We start from the raw sequence: 21,372 nt of genomic DNA, 5'->3' as shown, positions 1-21,372 counted from the left end.
GCTGGGTCTGCTTCTCTACTGGAATGCTCAACAGTCACCTCCAGGTGTAGAGAGGCCCGGTCCCACAGGAAGCTGAATTCTAGGCAAGGGGGTGGGGGGGAGGGGCCCAGAACAGCCCTCTGACCCCCAGGAGCTGAGGGACACCATCTTCTATGTGTTGTTGTGACAAGCAGCCTCAGATTTCCAATCTGTACAACCTTTATACTGGAGAGAATGCTCATGATAGAGTAACTAGAGAAAATGTAGGCCAAAACAATGAAGAACAAGCATTACCTTAAGTAAGATGTCACCAACTTGAAGCCTTCCATCTAGATCTGCAATGCTATCCGGGCTGATGGCTTTTATTAGGATAGCCCTGCCATTTCTTCCACCTACCAGTGCAAATCCTAGGCTTCCATTTTCCGCTTTTTCCAGTTCAATCTTAATAATGAAGTCCTACAATAAACAAGGATGCAGTCTAAAGTGCAGTTTATTCAGGGCTGTGTTTTGTTTGCATTTTAAATACCAAAGAATCCCATTGTGCTTCACAGTCCTCATTGGTTGATGTAGATTATGGGATATATCCTTCTCTTGAATAGGTGTATAGAGCTTCCAGTGATTAACATAGCAGCTGCATGTAAGTATCAGAATGAAAATAGTACATACTTATTTCCATAATCTTTTTTAACAATTGCTGGAGGGCAAAATAACCTCTTAAGAGCAAAACATGTACTTTTGTAATACTTTAATAATATGTCAAATACACCACCTTCATTGACAAACAAGTCACTCTTCATCATGACAGTAACACAGTACATACTCCATTCTTTTATTGTTCTATAAAGAAATTATTAACCTTGCAACGCCAACATACCAATCTGTTTGGCTTTAGCACTTCATTCAGTTTTAAAAACAGCTGCTTTTCTAGGGTCAAGTATTATTTCAGAAATAGCAGAAACCTAGAAATGTTTATGGCTTGTTCCAATACTGCAAATACCATCCTCAGAAACTGTTTTAGCAAGTTGAACAAATAAGCCATCATGGATTAAATAGTGCGGAGGAAGCAGTAATAGTGATGACTTAATCAAAAGTGAGAAAATTGTTCCCATTTTTCTCCTGGGTCGGAGGTATAATTTTAACAAGAAATAGCCCTTTATTGCAAACCACAATCGAGAGAAAACTAGTAAATCTATTCCTATGAAATATCGGTCCCAATGTGGGTAATTTCAATTCCAAGTAATATTATTTTTCACGTTTGCACAAACAGAAGTGATGTTTGCAGAAATTTGAAGCATTGTATGTTAAGCATGGAAATTACTTCTTTTTTTCAAAGAAAAAAGTATATTTTAGGAATTTTAGGAATTCATCTTTTCAAAAATGGCATTACTCTTGCCAAATTCAGACCATTGTGATTTATGTCAATGATGCATCATACTCCGAAGGTTTGGAGTAATTTTACCATCTTTTCAAATGCCCCATTTGAGAATTTCAGAAAGAAACATATTAATCTCAGATTTCAAAGATTGTTGTGGAAAATGCTTCTTATTTTCCCCAGAATTCTGTGCTGTGACATTCTGTATCATTTTGCAGTGCTACTTTCTTTCTAAACTAAGGATTAACCTTGTAAGCTCTTAAGAGTACTATAAAGGCCTAATGGAGAGGCTGCATCATACAAGTCAAGCTTGTGTTACCAAACTGGTAACATAGTGATATTGTATGTTGGAAAACAGCAATAGAAGAGTCTGACCCCAGGAAGTGCTCAACACATTCTAGTCCACGAATGCTGAAGCATTTCAACATTTCACAAGACACACTCCAAATGCATTGTATTCATGTTTTAGGAAACTGGTGAGGAAGCAAATACATTAAATACCACTATTGAAAAAATCTCACTCCATATAGCTCACTCCACTTGATGGACCATCTCACACTTGATACAATTGTCACTTACCTTACATTCTGGAGAATCGGGAGTGTTTGGCTGAGCACCATGGTTTGTTTCCTCCAAATGTTTCTCTGTGAAAAAGCAGCAACAATTTTTGCACAGTTGTACTGGTAAAATGTTCTATAGTGCAACACTCAAAATCATATTCAGAAACGTGATAAAACATTTCGTATTTGACATGTAAAATGCAAAAATAATCCTGTGGACTTATGTGGACTTACACTCCTGAAATGAACCTTCTGTGCATTAGCCATGTAGACTTTTTACCTCCCAGTGAGCAGGTTCCAAAATAAGCTTTAAAAGCTGCATGTTACAGGGTCAGAGACACCAGATGGACAGCAGGTAATGTATAAATGTTCTCTGAAATTCTGAGGGAGGCAGTTTTGTTAGTGAAGAATTAATCTTTCCCAGGTGCTTGCCATTATCACCTACAGACTTATTTTCTTTTGGACAGAGGGCACAAAATTGTACAAATCCTAATTGAAAAATACAAAGTTCCTTACCATGTTGATGCAGCAGATGCTGTTCTTGGGAATTCAGGTTTTCGTCTGAGAAAGAAATACTCGCTCTCTCTGTCTCAGCAGGTGGCCCTAAAAGTATACATGTAGGTTTGTTCTGATAGGCCTCCTGCTAACCTTCATATGCACAAGGGAATGCAAACTCTGTGCTTAGATTGTTAAACAAAGCATCAATATCCAATATTGATACTATATGAGGCAGTTGATGTGCTTACTACTGCATGGTTAAGTTTGCACAGTGATATGAACAATTCTGTCATGAATTGCAGAGATATTGCATCTCAGTCATTACTGTTTTTAAAATTGTAACAACAATCAGAGAATAGACTGAGTCATTCTAGACATGTGGCAATGATCAGGCAGAGGAAGAAGCAGGATGTGTTAGTATCTGCAGAGATGGATATGTAGGAAGACAATGTGATTTCTTGACACTCTCATCTCTACCCACCCACCCCCAGTTTTGGGGTCTTGCTTTATCATATCTTGGTGAACTTATGTGTCCTCCACAAAATACTCTTAATGTATGAATTATAGAAAATGATGAGTGTTCTGTTGTTTAAAAAAAAAAAAAAAAAAGGGCTGTCTGTTTTATTTGCAGTTTTAGTGTGCGTTTTTGTAGCTAAGAGAGTCTATAAAATGAAGGCTTGCTTCCTTAGTAGCAAATTATTATGAATTTATCTATAAATCTATCAGAGATGATTGCAAACAGAACACCAAATAGATTTTTTTAAGTGCCTTATAAAAGGGAAGAATCTTCTAAGAGAGGCAGGTAACTGTACCATTGTAGAGTTTATAAATCTGTATCAGAGATGGATCAGATCTGGTAATGTATTTTGAAGGTGTCTTGAGAAACCTTGGAATCTGCAAAGCTCATGGAGTAAGGATATGTAAGCAAGGTCCTACCAGGATATGCATTTGCTGTGCTTTAGTTATACCACAGTAACTGAGAGTACACTATCTGTGTCTTATAGTAAATTCAAAAAAGCTTGTTCCTCAGTAAGTGAAATAAGCTGCTCCAGTTTATAAAAAGAAGCTTATGGCTACTTGTAGAGTAGGAAACCTGCAACGAGCTTAATTTGGAATAATTTCCTCTGGTAGCCATATGCTGGTATTCAGATGAGTGTAGGCATATGAGCAATCCTGGTCCAGCGTTACTTTTTCAGGTCATTTTTGCATAAGTAAAAAACCATTCAGATATCCAGTCAGGTAAATAAAACTGTGGGTTAGGCTTGACTTAACACTCCAGCCAAATGTACACTGGAAAGTATTACTTGTGTAGCTAGCACACTTTCTACGCAGGGGCATAGACATGATACCTATCCTTCCACCTGATGGTGCAGATGCAACCTCTGCTTGCTGAGACTTCTTCTACTGCTAGAGGAATTCTGGTCATCTTTGTAGTACAGATGATTGCTGAAGTTCTGTGTCAGTTATAGTATTAAATATAATCTCCTAATAGGAATGCTCTTACATTAACTAAGGGATATTGGTGCTGCCTGTTTCTGATTTTTTTATAGATTTACTGATAACAGTTTAAAAAGTTGGTCTAGATGATGAAGTAGTGGCTCATATTAAATAGTGGCTCAAAAAGTGCTGGAAAATCTTTTGGAGAACAGTTTCAATCAAAACAGAAGTTGAAATATGACCATGTAAAATCGCCATTTAATAACAACAAATTAAAAAAAAAAAAAAAAAAAAAAGAAACTATGCAAAATGCAGTATTTTTATTTTTTTTTTTTTTTTTTTACAGAGAACTATACACTTTATTTCTGTCTTTAAAGAGTTACCAAATTTTCTTCAGACCCTTAGAATGGTCATAACAGAAACACTGAATGCCAAGTTACAATCTGTTAATAACTTTTTAAATGCAATGAATCAATACCTTATGCTTATTTCCAAAATTGGAAGCAAGTTTTGAACTAAAAACCAAAAATATTAGCCTTACTTACTATTTTCCTGCTCTATAGGAACCACTGGATTGCCATTTCTGGGGGCAGAAAAAGTGAAATATGTGAGCCATTGAGAGCTGCATGCTTTGTAAAGCACATATGAAGAAATATTTTTAGAAAGTCAGTTGTCTAAATTGTAGTTGTATCTCTATGACTTTGTTAATGGTGCATTCCTAAAGAGCATTTATATCAGTATATAAAATATTTGACTGTATTTAACAACAGTGAAACATTTTATTTAAATGGATTGGGAAAAGAAAGAACATGTTAAACCATATGTGCCTATACAGAACTGCTTCGTGATACATTTTGAATTCAGCTTCAGTTCCCCCTCTGTAAAGTGGGAATGCTCTTTTGTAATTTCCTTTACCCTGTTTCTGTTTGTCTCCTTAGACTGTAAATTCTTATGATCAGGGTGTGTCGCTTACTAACTGCTTGTACAGCAAGAAGTATAATCAGGCTGCAGTTTCTTCATCTGCTAGACCAGTGCAAGTTAATAAAACATTGATAAAAGTTTGAACTACATTGACAGCTGTGACAGACATATTATTGCTCGCTCGGGTTATGCAACTTAGTTATTCATATACTTTTGGCTTACTGTTTGACCGTTCCTCCAAGATCTTTGGAAGCTATTTCTGTATCAGTCCAGGACCTCTGCTGATGCTATATCAGACTGTAGAACGCAATAAATATAAAGTGCAGCCAAGAACTGATGAGGGAAATTCTTAACTGCAGGTTATTGATCAAGCCTGGGATGACTTTTTGTTACACGCTGCACAATAGATTCTGCGTTGTTAATACCTTTCTAGAACATTTGGCTGTTGGAAGGAATTCAGAGTTTCCCATCAGAGGTAGTTTCTTGTCTGTAGTTGTGAATCTGGGATTGTATGGAGAAAGCTGGCACTTGTGCTGGAAATATAAAGGTTTTCCCTAGGGATCACGGTGTCTGAAAATGATGGCCAGCCTCACAGTTAAAGGATTCACAATTGTGTTTGGATGTTGAAGTTTGAAGAGTTCTCATTTGAGTTGTATGAGTCTACTTGTACTCACTGAGTTAGTTGTAATTACAAGGAATTAAGATATCTTATGGATGTTGTGTATCAGGTTACGACATTCAGACCTTTTCTTGTAGTTCGTGTTGGTTTTGTTGTTTAACTTCTTGATGTAAAATTGAGAAACCTGCTTCAGCGTTAGGATTGAGATTGACTATGCCTAGATTTACCTTCTCAGCTCAGATTTACCTTGTAGCTTTGATTTGGACATTCTGGGTGGCAGCTTCACACACTCTCACTGCATCATCCAGGCTAATGCCCTCAGTCCACAGTCCACAGATGTAAACAATCTGATCTCGTGGCTGCAAACTGCCTTCCACACTGGCAGGAGAGCCAGGCACTATCTCTAGCACATAAATACCTTGTAACTTGCTTCCAGCTCCTCCTGTCAGCTTCAAGCCTAGAATAACGCAGAGAAAGCATCTTTTGTGGCAGCGTGTTTTGAATTTCACTGTCAGTGACATACAGCCTAATGGAATTGATGTGGGTCATAGAAAGGTAGTCTGAAGAAATCACTGACTTTATAAATAAGTCTTGCCCCAGTGAGGTGGGGTATAAGAGCTGGACTGGGAGAGTAAAATGTAATTAGATGTTAAAAAAACATGGCAAAAACTTAAATGGTATTGTCCATCTCTATGCTTCAGCTATTCCATAGTGCTTTATTTCACCTGACGTTGAATAGTCATTTGAATAAGACACTTAGCTGCATAGCAGTAACTCTCTCATTGCTTAAGTGCCTTGCAGTCTTTAGAGTGCCATAGGGAACAGAGACATATGACAACTAAGTAGATACCTAGACAGTGCAAAATGGAATTGGGCAATAATATTCAAGCAATCTCTGAACAAGCTAGTTTCTGAACTAGAAACAAGATGCTGTACCTAAGCAAATACAGCTATACTATTTCCTGAGTTTACAGTTTTATCTGTGTGCAGTACTTGCCACATTTTGCAGAAATACTGAGATACACTGTGGGGATTCCTTTTATCACTTCTATTGTTCAATGTAGAGAAAGCCTTGTGTCAGTGGTGAATCAAGGATTTGAGTGGAGATTTTTTGAATGGCAAACTATTGCCCTAACCAGTGGCTCAGCCTTCTCAAACTTTGCCTTTTTTTTTTCTTTTTCTTTTTTTTTTTTTTTTTTCTGTCCCTCCACATAGGTCTTTGTGTATCTCAGCAGGTAGGAGACATTATTAACTTCTGTATATCAGTAACATGAAAATATGGGACTGGATATCTCCCAGAAATTTCAGCTGATAGGGCGATAATACAAAGATCATTTTTCCAACTATCTTCATTGGTCTAATAAGAGATATTAGACTTCCCTTTAGGGCCTTGCCTAAAATAAAGCTCTCCATTCCTTGTCCATGGGTGATGGAGGAGAACATAAAGCTGTCAAGGTAACTCAGGATCATATTGATCCAAGACCACAGTTGCTGACGATTACCTTACGAATGCTGTAATCTCTATCCAAAATAGCATGCGTGGTATTTACTACACACCTAGCTGTCCATTGGCACCTTTTGTGAGAGTAATTTCAGGAATCTCATCTGGCCTAATACAGGGACGTGGATCACTGTCAGCACGACCAACCACAAGATGCAGATCAGGAGGAGAGCTTTGCAGTAAAGTCAGGACTTCATTGCATGGTAAAGATGTGACATCAATTCCATTCACCTAAATGACAAACCAGTAAAATGATGTCATAGATCTCATCATCAATACTTCTCCCTCCACTCTGAATTTTGCGTCTGAAGTTAAATTAGTTTTCACTTTCATGTTACTGCTTTGCTGTGGTATTTAATGTCAGTGAATGCAACAGTTAAGATTACAGTAAGATTTTTTTTTGAACTTCTTTATTTCTGAATGCTGTGCATTCAGAAAAAGAGCTCTTTTTTTTTTTTCTTGAAACTCAAGGTCTTGTATCAAAAACCAAGACAGTCTCATGCAACAAATTGAAGATGAACCAGGCTGAAAATAGGCTTTATTCATACATTACAAACTGTAACTGAGGTAGCTCCTGAATTCTTTGTATGTCACTTATCTTACTACATTAATTCAGTTTATGTCATTTAATTGGGAAGGCATTTAATGTCTCAGTTGTCTTGCATTGATGCTAGATGATTCATGTCATTTGCCTGGTCATACAATCTATTCAGTCTGAAATTTGTCCTACTGAAGTCAACAGAGCTACATTTATTATACGATTCATTTGCACTTGCATGCCAGGTAATAAACTGGACCCTCACAAAGGAAGAATGCCAAAGCTAAATGACATTGAACTGCAAATATTTTCTCCTCTGTATAAACTCAAAGAATTACTGTACCATAATGATTCTGTCTCCCCTTCTTAGTCTTCCATCAGATAGGGCAGGCTCATTCAAGATTTCATCAACATACAGGCAGGTGTCCACTTTGTTAAAAACTACAGAGAATCCATAACTGTTGTTCTCTGACTTTGTCAAAGTCACAAAGATCTCCATTTCCTATTAAAATAAGCACAAAGTATGTTTGGTGTAGGCTTTTCTGTTGCTTTATTAACATCTTCCATTATGTTTTATATGCAGATAAGAATGAGATCCTCAGACGGCACAAATAAGAACGTACATAAGGGTTTCTCTGATCTGTCACTGCCTTATTCCAGAATTAATTTTACTTCTTTTTACCTACTGGAGCTTCATGGTGATTGATTGATAGGGCCTAATAAAGCACAATACACCATTGAAACATATAAAGAAATGCTCAGAGTCCTCTGAGCTGACAAAGCAATACAATAGTGGGGTGCAGAGATTATTGTTGTTACTTCTATTGCTGTCCCACTAAAGGAAATGGCTGGAGCTAAATTTTGTGCTCAGTGCTCTCAAATTAGTAGGAATTCAGAGCTCATTAGTGTCAGCAGGAATGCAAGATGTTCAGCATTTGGCAGAGCTGAGCCTTATGTTTCAAATAGAAATTAGCACAAGGATCGTACTTTCTTATCAGGACATTATGGCAATATCACTGTAACAAAGTGATTTTTCACATAGGCTTAAAACATGACAGAAAAAAACCAAGTAGCTGACTCTAATTAATTTTGGAGGCTACTAGAGGGCTTTTAGGCCTTTGTACACTGGGAATAATATTACAGAATGCTGGAAAGTTGAAGAAATAGTAAGATGGCAGGAGCAAGGATTTGGCAAATGGTAAAGAATTCTGGAGAGCTGGGCATATCAGGTGGTCTGCTTTACTTGAAGACTATGGACATTCAGGAAAGGAAAAAAAAAAAGGCATGCAGAAATAACATAGATAATGTTAAAAATGTTGTATTCTTAAAGTTGTTTCTTTTCCCTTGTTGTATTCTACCTGATAATAATCTGGTGCCTATTACTTACCCTAGTGCAATCTTCCTTTTCTTTCTTCTCTTCCTCTAGTTCTTCCAAGTCTTCCCATTCATTGTCACTGTCATGTGTCTCTCTAGCAGTCAGGGATGATGAAAAGGGACCACAAACATGTGGCTGTGGGGTCACCGTGGTTGTGGAGAGTGTCTCGGAGCTTCCTCCCCGTGAAAGTGAGGTCACAGACGTTGAGCTGATAGTGAGATACTCTTCATCAATAGGGGTTAGAGAGAGAGTTTCAGGCATACATTTTGTGTTCGATAGGTCATCATCACTCTTATTAAATATGCGGCTGGAAAATAAAAAGATTGCGGTGCTGGTGGTTTCCTCCATATGCCTTATTAGATGGCCACTGAAAAGTCTACTGCTTATACATGACCTTATTTTAATTTAACTTAAGTACTAGTTATGGTATTAAATTGCTATCTGGGTCCTCCAATGTTACTATCAAAATAAGTAATCAATATTTTGCAAAGCTAATTAAAAGATTAAAAATCTTTCAGAATTTGAGAACAGCCTTTGCAAAATCTTGCACTTTTTTTTTTTTTTTGAGGCATTAAATAGTACTTTGGTTGCTTCTTGAAAAGAATAATCGGACAATTCTTAGACCATTAATTATTTTGTCTGCCATAAACTTATCTGGTAAGTGGTATGCACATTACAGTACTACTACAATTTTCATATTTGCATTTTTCTTGAAAAAAGGAATGGCAGCCACATCCCTGGCTTCTACAGGTCTTTCCTTGGTAGCTATAGCACAGACCAGAAACATGCTTCCTGTCTCTCCATAAAAAATACAAGTCCTGACTTCTCTTTGTAAGCTTCCTTTTAGTCTTATGCTTGCCTTGAAGCGTAAGAGTTGTCCTACAGAAATCAATGGATTTGTTCAATTACTTGAATTAAAATTATTATTGATTTTATTCCACTATATTGGAGACACAGCATTCAGCACTTTTGATGTTCAAGCCCAGGCTGTAATTGTAAGTGTTGTGATTAATATTGTTTTGGCTTTTGTCATTAATGAACTCTAATAGACTTCTATAGCATTGTCTCCCATTAAATTTGCTATTAAAGCTAATGTATATGCTTGAAACACATTTTTTTAAAAAATGTTTTCTTCATATCAGTCTTTATTGAAATATTGCTAAACCTCATTCATTTTAAAAAATACTTTAAAAGGCATAGCTTTTATTAATGCTTCATACAGCAAAGATGCCATTTCCTATGTAACAGTCACCTAGGATCACTGATAGAACTGAACAGTGGCTACCATCTCCCAGGCAAACACACAACTAAAAGGCCACAATTTGCGTGTCTTGAATGAAATCACAGATGATCCTCAGCATTAAGGTCTTGTTTCAAAAGTTGTCCATAGTCAGAAGGAAAATTTAAAGCACAGTAGCAAAACAGACATTTTGGCTGACTATAGCTAATAGCCTTCAATGGTACTTTGAAATACTGATGAAAATAGGAAAAACTTGTAGGCTCATGCTGTATGCCCTCGGTGAGGGAAGTCATCTAGTCTGTTAGCTTATATCTGTGCAGAGAAGAAATGAGAAGCTGGCCATCTCCAGTAGCACAGCAAAGCTGAGACTGAAGCTGATACTTTGTGCTTTAATAGCTGGACAACCGATACTTATAGTACCATGGAGGAACACTGGGATAACGAAATGTTTAAGGATAACAGCAAATGCAGTCTACTCCTTTCTTTTGGAGGCAGGAAATAAAAGAGTAAGTAAGTTCAATGGACGTTGGTCAATGTGAGTGTCATAGAAGCTATCACATGCTAGTGGAGTGCTGACTGACCTTCAAAGTGTATGAAAGGTGTTTGGCAGAGCTACGCAAGCTCAAGGCAATGAGCCAGCAGTGGCTTAATCATAGCACAGATTCTACCCCATCTCTACATCACCATGGGAAATAACATCAGTCTTGGTCCTGCAGGCCCATATATGAGCTCCACTGACATGTTCGACTTTCTTTTGGAGTCTCGTGACCCCTGCACCTGGACTTCGTGGGGGAAAAACTATGGGTTAAAGTTTTTCAAAGCAGCTTTTTCAAAGGTTCTATTGGTGGTGATGAGAAGAAGAGTAGAAGGAATTCTCCATGTGAAACCCTGAGCAGGGAAGTTTTAAAATTTGTATCAGAAGATTTCTACATTTACATGAAACGTTTTAAGCAATTTGAAGAAAAACAATTTCTTCATTAACCAAAATGAATTCCTTCATTAATGCCTGTTTTATTCTGGATTTTTTTGTGTGTTTTTAGCTGTCAGGATCACTTAAACTGCGATTACATTTAAAATACTGTTTAAAATGCATGCTGTCTTAAACTGCTCTGGCTGCCTTTTGAAAATGCAAAAGCTAATGATACTGAGAATGTACCAAAAACCCCCTTAATTCAGAACTTGCTCTTGGAAAGAATCCAAAACTTCTTGGAACTGATATTTTTCCACAATAAACTTTGTTTTGTTGAAACTGCATCTCTTAGCAAATATATTTGCTACAGATATATTTCTGCTGATTTTATTCTCAGAAGTAGAGAATCATATATGTAAGCAGGAGCTTCGCTGATGAATCTGAGTGAAGCTTCTCCTCTCAAGAGAGAGGAGCTAAAAGTTACAAAGTGCCATTATGGCCCCACTTGACTTGCAATCACCTAGTGCTGTGACTCCCCGAAGACCCAAATGTCTGACTGTCTGATTCTGTTCTTGATGAACGTCAAGAGTGACAAAAGGATTTCAAGTGACTGTGTGGAAAAATATAAATTCATTTCTAGATAAAATTACTAAAGCTGAAAGTTAAAGGCTCTAGGAGACCTTTAACTTATCTTTCCACCAATCCTTTCTGTTCTGATAATTCATATTCTTTTTCACTGGGAAAGATGATTAAAATTGAATGGATAGTCTTCTGTGTGCCAGTGTCTGGTATATCCCAAAGAATGTAAAAGGAGGCTGAGTCCGTTTGCACTGTATTTTATTGTATAATCCTCTGGCTCAGGCCTTCTATTGGCTTCTGAAGACTGAAAAATAAGTTTTTTGGTGGTTTGTTTTTTTTTTTTTTCCTCCTTGATCACAGTTTGTCTTCTGAGTTTTTTTAATTTTCTCTGAAAAAATTTGAAATTAAAAAGTCATACAATAAGAAAGAAATTTCTGGTGCCTATTTAAGTCAACTCTGAGAAAATTGAAATTAAAAGATCAAATAAGAAAGAAGAAAGTCTTTAGTTCCTATTTAAGTCAAAAGAGTGTTTCCACTGATTTCAAACTGCAGCCAGCTTCAACTGAACAGCATAAATTATTATAGTAGTGCAGCACTCATACAACTGTCTTGCAATGCAGAATTATGCAAAATTCTAATAAGATGAGAGTAAATATGGACAGCAGATTAGGATAGTCAGAATAAGATGGTAAACCAAATTCTTCAGTAATCAGTAGTCGTTAGAAGCAGATAGCCCTGTACTTAAACCTAAGCAATTCATTTTCAAAATTCTAAGAGCTAAAGAAAAAGCTGCAGAGCAGATTTCAGTATTCCCTACCTTTTGGCCTGTCCAAAATCACGTGGTGAGTAGCAGTTCTGCTTCATTTCTTCTTCTAGAGAGTGGAAGACTTCAGAACTGGCAGATTCTTGATGAAACTTCCAAAGACGCTTATAGAAACTTTCCCTGGGAGCCATAAGTTTCTGTATGGGCACCTCTTGAAACTCAGCTTCCTGCTCTTCGTAGGTTGAGCTGTCATCTTCAGGAGGCTCACTGAAATCTGCTGCCACTGGAGAATCCAAGCAGTCTTCAAGGTCTGGAGAGGTGCTATCACCATCACTGGTAGACTGATCCATACTATTTCCTACCACTGTACTGCCTGGCATTTCTGTCACAAACTCCTTAATTGGAGATGGTGCTGGAGTCTATCAAAATAACAGAAAGGTTAGTGTCACTCCTTTTTTATCTCCCATCTTCTTTCCTTCAAGAACAAAATAATTTGAAGAGGCAATATCAATAAACATCTGAATGTGAAAATATCAAGTGGTAGCTGGAAGGGAAGGAAAAAAATGGAATGAGGTACTGTCCACTAAATAACCGTTTTGTCTTTATGCTTATCTTCCACATATTCAGGAGTTCCAGACAGGAAATTCTACTACACAAATTCACTTTTCCCAATGAATTCTTTGCTAGAGGTGGCCCCTTTTTATTTCTTTTCATATCACGCCTCAACTTTATGTCTATATTCTCTTTGTTTTGTAGAAGTGGTTTCCAGTTTTGCCTCCTGTGCAGCTGACCATAGGAATCAGCCAAGGAGACACTGTAGGAGAACAACAGGAGTCAGTTTGTTATCTGGAGATGGTCCTGACTGTTATTTCTGTGTGCCCACGGACAGCTCTTACAAATCTTGGTGGGACAGGAACCATGGGTGGACCTTTCTGCATGGGGCAAGAGTAATACAAATGCATGTTCATTATAAGAGTACTTGGGTATGTGTCCATGAGTTGTGTTCAAGAAGCAGCAATAATAATGCTAGCACACCTAATGGCACTATTTTAATCTCTACTGTTCAGTTTTTTCTTTTTCTCCCCTCCCGCCCATGCATCTTCTGCTAACTATCAATAAGCAGCTGAATAACCAGTTGAAACCATTATTTCATTTATTTAAGTTTATTAAGAGATAGCCTGGATAGGAAAAGTTCTTTATTTTCCTCTTGCTTTTGGGAGTGATATAGCTACCTCAAGCCCATGAGTTATAATAGCCGCAGTTGAGAATATCTGCAGTTTCTGGCTGAGGATCTAGTAGAGCATTTTTAGAAGCATCACTAGAAGATCTGCTTGGGTATGTGCTGTTTCAGTCCAACGGCAGTAACGCAATTCAGAGGTGGTTGGACTGGGATAAACATTTTTCTTGTCTGTCAGATGTCTATTGTTTTGGTTGCTAAGGAAGAATCAGTTGAATTCTGGAGGTTGAGCTGAAGCTGGGAAGGAAAAGAAATGGAATAGAGGGCCTTGGAGAAAAGGGAAGGTTGTCTTGTTCAAGACTGAATAGAAAGCATAGCAGTGTTTTTCCAGGTTTACAGAAGCAAGTTTACCAACAGAAGCAAGTTTACCAACAGAAGCTTTGCCTTACCAGGGCACTCTGCTCTATTTCTGGAAGAACACCTTTTGGTGGTCTGCAAAGTAGTAGTGTGACTTCTGGAGGAGCTCCTCTCAACAAGTGCAGGACATCCTAAGCAGGAAGACGGAATATTAGATTTCTTATGGAACACAGTCTATATAGTACGTGCCATTTTACCGGCTGGGATGGAGATATTGTGAATCCCAAATTCCTAGTATTTGTGCCTCTCAGCAGTGTCTGGAGTCCAAAATTCACTACTGTATGATTGCCATATAAATGTTTTTATGTGACTGTGTATCTAAAGTCAAGTCAGTTCTGTTTACAAACTTTTCTTTCACCAACAGACACATAGGTTTAAATTTTCTTTTCTTTTCTTGAAGAAAACAGGATTTTCAGGCAAATTCACTCAAACTCTATGTGGTCAATTATATCAACATAGCTCCACAGACTGCCATATTGACATAACCAAAAGGAGACTTTCTCAAATCTCCTCCTTGACGTAACATCTATTCAGTGGCATTCAGCTTTCAGCTATAGTGGGAGATGAAGTACTTAATCCAGAGGGGAGAAAAATAAATGCTGCAGGCCAAAACATCCTGTCTGCCCCTCTGCACAAACTGAGTAAAGAGGTTGTACGTCAGAGAGCAAGACAGTGCTGGAAACGGACAGGCTCCAAATAAGAAAGAAAAAGGAGTACAATTACAGCACGCACACCCCAGATGTCTAGGACTTACAGCACCTTGTCTTTTGTCCTAGCTATTTAATGATGCAAATGACCTGTTAGTGGGGAAAATTGCATGATTTCATCATTTCTGTTGCCAATCTTACCTGCTCAATACAGAACTCAGGGATTTTTCACAAGGTGAAAAGATTGTGATGAAAACAATTAATCTACATGTAGTCCTTTTTTACCATCTAATTTCTGCATGTGGGTATAGAATTTCTCATTCCAGGTAAAAAAGTTACACTGGATTTACCTCACCTGGTAGAGATTTGAATCTGGGGCATGGTATTTAGCATATTATAGAGCACAAATGACCACAAGGGGAAAAAAATGTTCCAATTATTCATAACAGCAATAAAGATTCCAACTAATTAACAACTGGTGTGCATCTAACACTAGACTTTGTGCATCAGTAGTAGAAAGTTATAAATTAAATAGCGGAAGAAATTCTCTGTAAGAATTCTGTTAAGAAGGAAATTCTCCATAAGGATTCTAGAGAAGAATCCGACATAGAAACCAGATTCATTAAATGCAAATTCTGACTCCCTCTGATGATAATTAAGTTTAAATTTAGTTTTCATCCCATTGTCTTTATTACATTACCTATCTGGAGTCTCAGTGATAGTACTGCCTTGTACCTGATACAAGAGTCCTTGAACAGGTTTCCCATTCACAGCTAAAATGATGTCTCCAACTTCAATTTCACCATTCTCTTCAGCTGGCTGTCCTGGAAACAGTCTTTTGATCCTGACAATAGCTCCTCCAAGGTGTTCACAAGCATCTCCTTCCATTTGCAGAACACTAAAGCCGAGGCCTCCAGAATTCTTTGTCAATTGGACTTCAAATGTATTATCTGTTCAAAGCAGGGATTGGAAAAAGAGTGGGAGCCATGGCATATGTACCTCCTAAGGAGCTGATGTAAATTATACCCTCAGCAGACCTTTTCTCTGTGTGCTGCAGAGGTAGATCTACTGATACTAATGGAAAAAAAAAAAAAAAAAAAAAAGGTTTGGTGTTTGTTTGACTTAATGTGAGCCCTTGAAATCACACAGGCAGAATGGGGAGAACTGGATTCTATTCCACCATGTGTTCACAGACTTTATGCCATCTGATATAAGCACATAAAGGAAGAAGCATTTTGTACCAACATAAAAAGGTTCAAATGCTATAATTTTCTGACATTCTTCTGTAACTGTTGGGTAGCTCTTACTATTCTGTAGCTGTCTGATATTAGTTTGGATGCTGCACTAGCCAGCATAAGGTCGAATCAGAGCTACTGCTCTTTCCAGACAAGACAAGAGACCAGCCCTTTCCCTAATACCATACTTGGAGTTAAACTCCATTCTGCTAGAGACAACGTAGAGGAGTAACTGACCCATGAGAAAGTATGGTTCAGATTCGGTGTTTACGAGACAGCCTCCCAGTAAAAGATATAGCATTTATTTGCTGTCTAAATTCAGCGAAAGTGATCTCTGATCTTCTGCTTTTAAGAAATGAAGTGATGGCAGTCTCCAGTCCTGGCCCTGGGGAAAGTTCACCTTTCACCATTGACACAGTATCAGCACTTGTGCTGGCAGTGCTCTTTTTGGGTAGCAGGCTGACGACATCAACACAGCTGCTTCCTGCCTGAGAGTGCTACAGAGTACAGACAGGGACGTCCACTGCCAGCACCATCTCATGAAGGCTGAGAGATACAGTATTTATGCCTAGAATAAATTCAGCTATATCTATCAACTGTAACTTTAAGTACATCAGAAATATTTTGCTCAGAATTGATTTTTGATAATGTCATTAATATCGCATATTATATTTTTATTCAGTATGCAGTTTTCCCTTCAACCCACAGAAATGTCATAGAATTATTTTCATTCATTCTTTTCTTGCATATTGTAATAAGTCACCCTGAGTTCCTTTTTTATCACTCACCATCTGTCAAAAAGCAGTAGTCCTTGGTACCATCTGTGAAGGATGTTGCCACAGAAACAACTGCACATTGGTCCTCCTTTCTGTCATTAGCAGTCAAGCATGGCTCTGCCAATTGGTAGTTTCCCCTTTCTAGAACCAGCTTGGCAATCTAAAACAACGAACAGGTTCCAGTTACACAGTGACGCCTAAGTCTTTTTACTTTTCTTTTTAGGAGAATGGGGTTGGATGAGATGGGAGGGGAGGAAGTTTCTTTTGGCCTAGCTTTGCTACTGTGCTTCATTCTAAGTGCAGTTTATTCTACTAGGCATCTTATTGAGCTCTGCTATTATGCAAACCTGTCCAGATTTCTTTAGGTGTTCCACAGCCTGCTTATGGGTGATGCCACAGAGGCTGATGCCATCTACTTCCAGCAGACGATCACCTGAGGCAAAAGAAAAACAAACAAAAAAGGTCAAGTTGCACTGATGTTCGAGTTCAATGGGTGTAAACATGGAAATGATCAGGGGGCTGCCGCATCTCTCCTATGAGTAAAGTCTGGGAGAGTTGGGGTTGTTCAGCCTGGAGAAGAGAAGGATCTAGGGAGACTTTATAGTGACCTTTTCAATATTTAAAGGGGGCTTATAAGAAAGATGGGGGCAATCCTTTTAGCAGGGCCTGTTGTGATAGCACAAGGAGTAATGGTTTTAAATTAAAAGAGGGTAGATTCAGACTAGAGGCAAGGAAAAAATTTTTTATGATGAGGGTGGAGAAACACTGGAACGGGTTGCCCAGAGAGGTGGTAGAAGCGCCATCCCTGGAGACATTCCAGATCAGGCTGGACAGGGCTCTGAGCAACCTGATCTAGCTAAAGTTGTCCCTGCTCACTGCAGAGGGGTTGGACTAGGTGACCTTTGGAGGTCCCTTCCAACCCAAACTATTCTATGATTCTATGAAACCTTGAGGCTACCCATGTTGCAAGAGCTCTTCATGTTTACATGTGTCAAGTTACGTTACTTTGTATGAAAGCAACAGTGCTTGTTGTACAGCATTCTACAACTAGCACTTAAAACATCCAGGGTATTCTGTAAATAAATGCAGTGACACTATCTGGTTATCACAGCAACATTGAAAGTAGATGTCAGTCACTAGCCTGATGTGCATCTACAGAGACTGACTGTACAATGTTGGTATGAGGCTTGTGTATTTTTAGTAGAATATCTCTGTGTAGTACAGGATCAGGCTGAGGAATGATGGACTGCGTATTACATTTCACAGTTGTATGACCTCTAATCCCAAATGCATTTCATTGTCCCTGTGACAAGTATTCCACACTAACATTGAGTTCTACAGCTCAGAGTTCTATTGCCAGACATGTTACCTATCTTTATTTGTCCGTCCTTATCTGCTGGTCCCATGGGAATAATTGACTTCACATATATCCCACCGTGACGCACACTAGTGTTAATTCCACCCTGCAAAACATATGCCACAGATTAGAGTGGAGTTTTCACATGTTCTTCGTGTGATAAAAACCAAAGCATCTCACACGTGCATTGCAAAGCAACTGCTCCAGGAATTACTTTTTTCTTTTTTAATTTTAAATATAGGGAAAAAGGGAAAGTGGACGTTACTCCAAAGCCCCGTCTAGTTGTAATATACTTCCCTAGGCAGTAATCTTGTTTTATTTTCCCAGGAAAATGCAATGGATTTCTACATGCCTATATAAAAACATATACTAAATGTTCATAAAGTTTTCCCTATGCTAACATAAAGTGCGGTTGCATCTTTCAGTCAGTCTCTAGCCCAGCTTCTAAACTATGCAATATCCATTCAGCAATAGTTAACTTTTCAGACAATATATAAAGCATGGACTTGAATTTGTGCAGCCACTTGAGAACCTACAGCTCAGAGGAATTCCAGATTAACCTAAGAATCATATTCTGTCCATCTACATCCCATGGCCAAATTCAGACGAGAAAGCAGCTCTCAATTTCTTCTGCAGGCAATGGAATTGCTGTTGCTTCCCACTCCTTTTCAGCAGACCGTAATGACATCTGAGCCTGGAGGGGTGAATGAAACTTTGATAGCCAGAACAAGGAATTATTATTCAATGTGGCAGACAGTTTTCACTGCTGCCTTCTCTGGTCCTCTAAATATGCAAAGAACTGTATTTCCTTATATTAGAAAATAAAATTGGCTAGGGCCCTTTCTCTGGCCTTCAGAGTAAGCAGCATGGTATATCTTGAGTCCACACAGCTAAACTTTCAGCCCCCCAACATGGGGTGGCTTCTGTGATACTGCTTGTTGAGGCACAGGCTAAAGCCGTATCAGAGGCTGTCAACAATTAAACAGTGCTTGTGGGCCACTACTTGAGCCCATGCCATGGGCCTGCTTGTACAAACACAGCCTTTGGGATCTAGGAGCTCCAGGGGAACAGCAAAACCAGTCATGAATTGGAGAATTCTTTGCATCACTTCATTTTCTAGAGGCTCTGGCTATATCCCTCCCTGACCAAACTCTGCTTTCAGTGGTAAGTCTTGTTCTGAAATTGAGTAAGGATGAAAAGGGCTTGTACTGCCACGTGCTTTATGCCGGCAGGCTTCTGTCACAGATTCTGTGGGCACGAACTGGGGAATGAGCAGAGTCAGTACTTTATGCTTTCTGTGTCAATCAGTCGAACACTCAGGTTTGAAACGTGCCGTGTCAACAGTTTTTGTTATCAGCCTATCTTCTATCTTTTTTCCACATAAATACAGTTTCCTATGTGTTTCTTGGTCACATAACAGTTTGACAGACACATTGAAAGATTAACAGTAACACTTGCAGTCACACTGATTCCAAAAGTCCCGTCGTCTTTAACAAGCTCCACAGTATAGACTTCCTTTGAGTTGGTTTCAGATGGAGATGATAACTGCGAAGAATCAGCTTCCTGTCTCAAAAATATAAACACTAATGAGACTACAGCATCTCAATAAAATAAAGGGGAAAAGGAAGGAAAAAAAAGACAGAGTTTCCAGAAGATATAAAGGGTCTGATCCTGCTATCACTGTAAGCCTGGAGTGATACCATTTATATCCTTGACATTATTTGAAACTTACCCTAATGTTACTCAGAATATAATCTGCCTAAATGTGCATAAACTGATACAGATGGGGAGGCTGTCTAATAGTGGGACATTAGATGCAAAACGTTTCTGTTCTGTGCCTGGTTGAAAACTTAGGAGATTGCAGGAAAATAATAAAAACTTTACACCTCCAGTGGAAAAGGAAGAAGAATTTTTGATAACATTTTGTGGAACAGTTTCCCCTTTTTTTCACATATTCTAGACATGTCTATCATTTTGACATTTCCAGTGTAATTTAACAAGCAACATCTTCCAAGGTTTTCTTTCTCCTTTCCTCATTTTTTTAATTTCTCAGTTACTTTCCATTCTTATTATAGCTGGCATGTTGTTAAGACACATGCTGGGCACAATGTTACTGAACAGCATCAAAATCTCAGTTACCTCCACATCCAGGCTATTAGCTGAAGGAACTGGAATCCTAGAGCCCAATTTTGGTGCTAAACTCCAGGAAAGAGCCTTCTCAAGTTCACCTATATTTGTGTCCTGTTCTTTGGGGAGAGCTGTATGACAATCTTGAATCTTTTTTCTCCCACCCTCTACACAAGAGATCTCAGATCCACTAGTGCTGTTTCCTCTTGATAGATTCTTTTCTTCATTTACTCCTTCTTCGTACATGTCTGTAAAGTCATACCAAAATAAAACATTGCTGAATGCAAAACAGTAAGTAAACTTGAAGGCAAAGATTATTATACCTCAGCTCAGGAGGACAAAGTAACTTCCTACATCAACTGGTTGTGAAATCAGATCTATAAAATGAGACAGTCATTGTCATATGGAGCACTGCTATTATAAGCATCGTGTTTGCTTCATCACTGCAGAGGACTGTGACTCTCTTTCAGAGAAGGAAATGACAAAATTCCCTTGGAATTCACCAATACAACCCATAATAGATTTTTTTCCACACTGACTGTAGAACAGAGACCATGTGATAGATACTAGAAGTTGATTATTTTCACCGCTAGCCTAAGGTTATCATAACTGTCACTGAGTAGCAAGAAAGTACTACTACTTCACAGTAGCTAATAAATACCCATGGCCTGAGTTAACTACTAGCATTCTATAGACAGCAGAGGCATTTGCCTTTATACCTTTGGGTTGAGAGATGATAAGCTCCACTTCATCGGGAGAATTTTGTATGATTTTAACTGCAGTGTTAAATGAAACTCCCTCAAGACTAATATTATTCACAGAGATGAGTCGTCCTCCTTAAAAAAAAAAAAAAAGGATAAAAACAAGAAAAGCACATCTAAATAAGGAAATAAATCCAGAGTAGCTAACTTTCAACCATGAAAGTATTTTAATTCTAATTAAAAACTAAGGACAATGACCTGGTTTGATATTTCCAGCTCTGTCTGCAGGTCCCCCAGGTATAATTGAAGCGATAAAGATACCGAGGTCTAATTTTCCTACATTTTCTCCTCCAATAATTACAAAACCTGCAAAAATGAGATAGCATGAGAATGCAGAGACGCTGGCAGTACTAGAAAAGTGAACCTTAGGAGCACAAAAGGCTCTCGTTCCAATAGCATTATTTTTATACATGGTCTGGAGAATGGGGAGCTCTGATTTACATGTCATCAAGGTCTTGATTTGGGAGATGTTTAAACATTATAATTAAAGTGACTTTGGTTGCTATTTAAATATAATTTCTCAGTAAGAATAATTTCCCGGCTTGGAATTTTTAAAGTTTCCAACTTTTTACTTAGGAGAGTC

At 38.3% G+C, this 21,372-nt stretch overlaps 1 protein-coding gene across 1 annotated transcript in view; it reads right to left on the bottom strand.

The window, feature by feature from the left end:
- The window catches only part of FRMPD2 (FERM and PDZ domain containing 2), a 61,411-nt gene that overhangs the window by 14,257 nt on the left and 25,782 nt on the right, over positions 1 to 21,372 (bottom strand). Inside the window, exons 18-34 of the mRNA XM_086466660.1 lie at positions 20,988 to 21,095; positions 20,748 to 20,864; positions 20,041 to 20,276; positions 19,360 to 19,464; positions 17,914 to 18,007; positions 16,892 to 16,977; positions 16,557 to 16,704; positions 15,269 to 15,483; positions 13,919 to 14,017; positions 12,347 to 12,711; positions 8,813 to 9,107; positions 7,769 to 7,927; positions 6,944 to 7,118; positions 5,805 to 5,843; positions 2,428 to 2,514; positions 1,931 to 1,995; positions 274 to 435 (exon numbers count right to left, since the gene is read on the bottom strand). Coding sequence (XP_086322786.1) covers positions 274 to 435; positions 1,931 to 1,995; positions 2,428 to 2,514; positions 5,805 to 5,843; positions 6,944 to 7,118; positions 7,769 to 7,927; positions 8,813 to 9,107; positions 12,347 to 12,711; positions 13,919 to 14,017; positions 15,269 to 15,483; positions 16,557 to 16,704; positions 16,892 to 16,977; positions 17,914 to 18,007; positions 19,360 to 19,464; positions 20,041 to 20,276; positions 20,748 to 20,864; positions 20,988 to 21,095 — 2,555 coding nt within the window. The remainder of the gene's footprint in view (positions 1 to 273; positions 436 to 1,930; positions 1,996 to 2,427; positions 2,515 to 5,804; positions 5,844 to 6,943; positions 7,119 to 7,768; positions 7,928 to 8,812; positions 9,108 to 12,346; positions 12,712 to 13,918; positions 14,018 to 15,268; positions 15,484 to 16,556; positions 16,705 to 16,891; positions 16,978 to 17,913; positions 18,008 to 19,359; positions 19,465 to 20,040; positions 20,277 to 20,747; positions 20,865 to 20,987; positions 21,096 to 21,372) is intronic.

The sequence above is a fragment of the Leptosomus discolor genome, chromosome 6 (genome assembly GCF_034619465.1).
Source record: "Leptosomus discolor isolate bLepDis1 chromosome 6, bLepDis1.hap2, whole genome shotgun sequence".
Lineage (NCBI taxonomy): Eukaryota > Metazoa > Chordata > Aves > Leptosomiformes > Leptosomidae > Leptosomus > Leptosomus discolor.
This window is presented reverse-complemented; position numbering and strand designations above follow the sequence as displayed.